General features: G+C 45.2%; 1 protein-coding gene across 1 annotated transcript in view; it reads left to right on the forward strand.

Annotated features, from left to right (window-relative positions):
- The first annotated feature begins 1,186 nt into the window (after positions 1-1,186).
- Positions 1,187-4,818, forward strand: part of LOC139290565 (forkhead box protein O6-like) — a 27,894-nt gene continuing 24,262 nt past the window's right edge. The window contains exon 1 of the mRNA XM_070912383.1: positions 1,187-1,675. Coding sequence (XP_070768484.1) covers positions 1,187-1,675 — 489 coding nt within the window. The remainder of the gene's footprint in view (positions 1,676-4,818) is intronic.

Consider the following 4,818-nt stretch of genomic DNA (forward strand, 5'->3'; position numbering starts at 1 on the left):
CTTAAAAGACAAAAACCCTTTTGGAGATTGAGCAGGAATTTCCCCTTGTGTAGTTTCCAGATTGTCTTATTTTATTACGGCTGGACGTGGAGGCTGGCACACAAAGCGCCGCGTGACGCTCCGCCAGAAAGATCATTATGCAGAGTTTTGATTAAGAATTTGGGTTTTGCTCCCTCCGTTCATATGAGAGAGGGGTGAGAGAGAGAAAGAAAGAGAGCGAGAGAGGGAGTTCGGGATTTCGCTGTAATCATGTTCAGAGAGTATTGATTTCGTGAGCGCACTCCAATTGGCAGCATCTCCACTACAGCGCCGGCGCGTCATCCTCGGTTCACATCGACGGAACGAGTTGTAAGCAAATGAGAACATGTGTGGGATCTGAGAGAGTGAGAAAAGGCAAGGGGGATCGAGGAGTGCAAGAGGAGGAGTGATAAAAGCCAATTTTATGAACCTGACAAGTGGATATACGAAATTTGATTGCTGGACTATTTTTTTTTCTTTAGAATTTTCAGACTGGGAATTTATCGATTCGTCACATGCGCACGCCTCTTCATTATAATTGCAGACAGTTGGGTGCTGTTCAGGCTGAATGGACTTGCATGTGTCGCTGCCAGCTTAATCCGTGCAGACTGGAAGATTTAATAATTCACGGTAATCACGCATTATCGCCTCAGTGGATGGTCTCTACGCGGCCCGGGTGATTTCTCCCCTCTTTCCCCATTCTTCCTGTTGTCTTCTGGAGGATTTATCGACGGCTGCTTTGCAAATATGCTCCTTATCTGAAATATCATCTGTTGCTGCAACTGGATTGAAAAGCCCCCATGACTGGCTCTGACACGCGTTTGAGACTGACTGTATTGAGGTGATGTGGACTGTTCAGTAAGAAGCATTTTAATCACCGTTTGATATTTTACTCCTGGTAAAATGGACGACAAATTATTATTACTTTTATTACTTCTCTTATCGCTACACGCGAGGCTGTGATTTTGCTTGAATTCATCATGATCCTTCTACCCCGTTGGATTGCCTCTTATTGATTCAGACTGTACGCTTAATAGCAGTATTACAAGGCGAATTTCAACGTGAATTTCACGTGAATTTCATTGAAGACAGTGGGATACGGGCATCGTGGAGGTATTTCCCTCCCTTGCTCTTCGTTTGATTTATTCAATTTTCAACTGAAGGGTAAATGTTGATGATGGAGGACGACGAACTAGACGCTCATCAGGTTGATTCAGATTTCGAGCCGCAAAGCCGGCCTCGCTCATGCACCTGGCCGCTGCCTTGCCCGGAGGATTTCCCCGGTGGACACGAGGTCAGCGGGGGTCTTCCGCTGGCCAACATCAAGGTGGAACCAGAGGACGTCCCGGCTTGCAGAGCGGGGCTCGTGGGCGGAACGCCGGGAGAGCTGAAGCATCCAGCCGGCGCCCCGGCACCCACAGGCGAGACGCACCCATGCCTGGCTGGCGCGGCGCTCGATGTGACCGGACCGCTGCGCAAAGCCAAATCCTCGCGGCGGAACGCGTGGGGGAACCAGTCCTACGCGGATCTCATTACCCGCGCCATAGAGAGCACCCCAGAAAAGAGACTCACGCTGTCACAGATATACGACTGGATGGTCCGTTATGTGCCCTATTTCAAAGATAAGGGCGACAGTAATAGCTCAGCTGGCTGGAAGGTAAGGAATGAAACACACGGGTCAGCATGATGGGTTTATTGACGTGTTAATCATAGAGTGTCAAGTGATAATATCGAGTATTATTCTTATTCACTAAGCCATTATGATTTTTTTCGCCCCTCGTGCCATACACATGTCACCGTGGGATTCCGTGTCGGTTACGCATGAATGGTGCCATGCGTTATCTTGTCTTAGTTCATTACTGCCGTCAGTCATTCTAATAGATCATTGATGGCAGAATGTAATAGACTGGAGTGGAGTCTCTTGCTGTGTGTGTAACAAGGCTATACGCTCATCCAAGCTGCAGAGACCAGCTCATGGTGGACAACAGCGTCCGCAGCAGTGCATGAAATCCTTTCACCAGGAGCAGGACCACAATGGTTAATGATTTATTTCCATATCGCCTACGAATAAATGTGTCAGTTAAACATAAGATTCAATGCATTTCCTTGCAAATCGGCAGCACACACTAGTCTTTTTTTTTTTTTTTATCAGTTTGAAACACATCTAAGAATCAACAGAGGGACACTTGTAGGAGATCACAGGTCAGCTGTCCACAATGTAAATATTCAGAGGGGTGTTCACAACTGACCACAGTCCACCACCGCTGCTTGTCTGGCTGAGAGCCTAGAGTAACCTCCTGGACATCTGCCCATGTTATCAGCCTCTGCTCCCAGCCTCATCTTGTTTCTATTCATTATGGCCATCTGAGGACAGGGAGAAGGGGCAGGGAGATTAGTAGGGCAGCAGTGCCTGACCTGATGGTGCACCTTGCTGAGCTGAGATCTTGAGACCATAGATGTTAAGTTTGCATAATTTCCATGGAAATGTGTGAGAAGTGAGGGTCTGTACAGTATCATAGCCCTTTGCGGATGCATTGGCAGTCATCAGAATCTCGCTCTAGATTGTTCATCATGTCATTTCTGGGTCTGTAGGATATCAGTTTTTTACTAAAGCAAGACCACATAAACAGGATTTGGAGACGACCTCACATTGGCCAGCCATACCTCTTTTCCAGCATAAACCCATTACCGAAAAGACTGTTAATGCTTATTGCTAAATTTATCCCATTAAATACTGACAGGAAGTATTGTTGAGTTGGCAGCGTCACATGATTTTCTACTCCTCCAGAACTATGTAGGAGTGTCATTCATGTCATCAAATACAGTCAAAAACCAAAATAATGGCACGTGTCCAACAACATGCATTCATACTTTTGTCTTCCTGAGAAATCGGTCTGTTGTCAAAACTTGTTGTGTTGCTGTTGCATAACATAAACTCTGTCACCTCCTTGGAGCTGTGTCTCCTCTGTTGGCCTCAGCCTTAATCACAAGCACCTGACTGACACCTTAAGCCTGCCCCATTAAACTGAACCCTGCTAAGGTGTGTCTCCAGGTAGACTTGGTTTCATTAGCCCTGCACTTGCACCAAGAGTCGTCAACCAACCACAGGGCCTCTTTATGTTTAGCGCCAAATTCCCAGTCTGCTATTTATGAAACTGCAAATTAGGGGGGGGGGGTTGACAGTGGCAGTCTGAGGTCCTGGGCTATTTCAGGCCACAGGCGAGACATGGGGCCCATTCCAGGTAATGACGGGGCATTAGGTAAGTCGTTTAAAGCAGGCAGCCATAATGTCAGTAACAGGGCTGACCTGGTTTTGGTCAGAGGCAGAATGGTAATGACAACATACACTGTAGCTTACTTACAGGAACCAAACAAACAGCAGATGGAAATATTGTCGCTCAGCAGCATGCATGTATGTGCAGTAAAACCCCAATTTCTGATGCAACTGCCTACCTTGGCTCTTGCAATCAATGTGTTCAACTTTTAAGTGAACTTGGCTCATAAAATGAGAATCCCATTTGAATTTGCAGGATTTGAATACATAATGAAGCCCCGTGGAATATTCCTTTGTTGAGAATGTGACAGAAGGTCCATAAATCTTAATTTTTGCCTACTGTGGTAAGCCAATTTTTTCACTGCATGACAAGAAATTTACATGCTAATTATTTCATTAAGGTAGTTGTGGAATAAAAAAACATAAACCATTATCTCTTTTATGAGAAATTGACACATTGTATGCAAAGGCAGCTTGTTAGACCAAGTTTTACAAGTCTTAATGGGAAGTCACATGTTCAGATTCAGTCTGTGAACCCATACAGGACCCAAAATCACACTATCTCCCCCATCACTCGCGTACAAACCAGTTGCATTCTCATACATGTAATTTTACAATCATATCAGGCAATTATATTTGACAGCAGCATTTGCAAGTTGGAAAACACTACTTGTATCATCCACTACATTTTCATCTCAATCAACAATATCACGCACGAAGAAAGGATGTGATGCAAAACAGTCTGCATTTTTTCTGTTGTGACAGGGTGAGGGGAAAAAAAGATAAAAGAATTGTTGGTAAGCTGCTGATGAAATAAAATGAAATTAAGTGGTATAGCTATGCTGTTTGCGTAGGAGGTTGGCAGACGGGCGGGGGGTTGGGGGTGTAGGCGGTGGTGGGTGGGGGATGACCAAGGAAAAGCAAAGGAACCCTTCAGACCTGGAGTACATGTGGCGGTTCTTGAAAAATAATCTTCCAAAGCAGATTGTGTGTCGTAAATTATGCTGCCATGACTGGTATTGGAAAGGATGTGATGCTGGCTTGATGATGGGTACTAGACAGCCAGTACACCTAGACAGTGCCATTAAGCCTCTATAAATACCTAATGGCTTTTGACTTCTAGGAAGGCCGCAGTATTCTGAGGTCATGGCTTCCTAATCACCTCCTTACTGAAGGGAGGTTACATAGAATTGTGCACTTGTGAACCCGATTACACTTTCCACTGGGGTGCTAGTCACTACTGTAGTGTAGATTAGAGACAACTTCAATGGCCTTTATTTTCCAGTGTTCTGTAACTAAGCTGATCCAACATAGAAATTTGCAGGAGTCTGAACTAAAGTTAGCAATTGACTCTGAAGCCCTGTATGTATGCTTGTGTTTTATGTCTTTATGGCTAATTATATATGAGTGCAAGCATCCATGTGTGGATGCGTACTGCATTTGTGCGTGGGAGGAGCACATGTCAATTGCAACAAAGCGCAAGGGTTGGTAGTGTTGTGTGTGTCTTTGTGGGGGCTAGTGCAGGG

The sequence above is a fragment of the Enoplosus armatus genome, chromosome 9 (genome assembly GCF_043641665.1).
Source record: "Enoplosus armatus isolate fEnoArm2 chromosome 9, fEnoArm2.hap1, whole genome shotgun sequence".
Lineage (NCBI taxonomy): Eukaryota > Metazoa > Chordata > Actinopteri > Centrarchiformes > Enoplosidae > Enoplosus > Enoplosus armatus.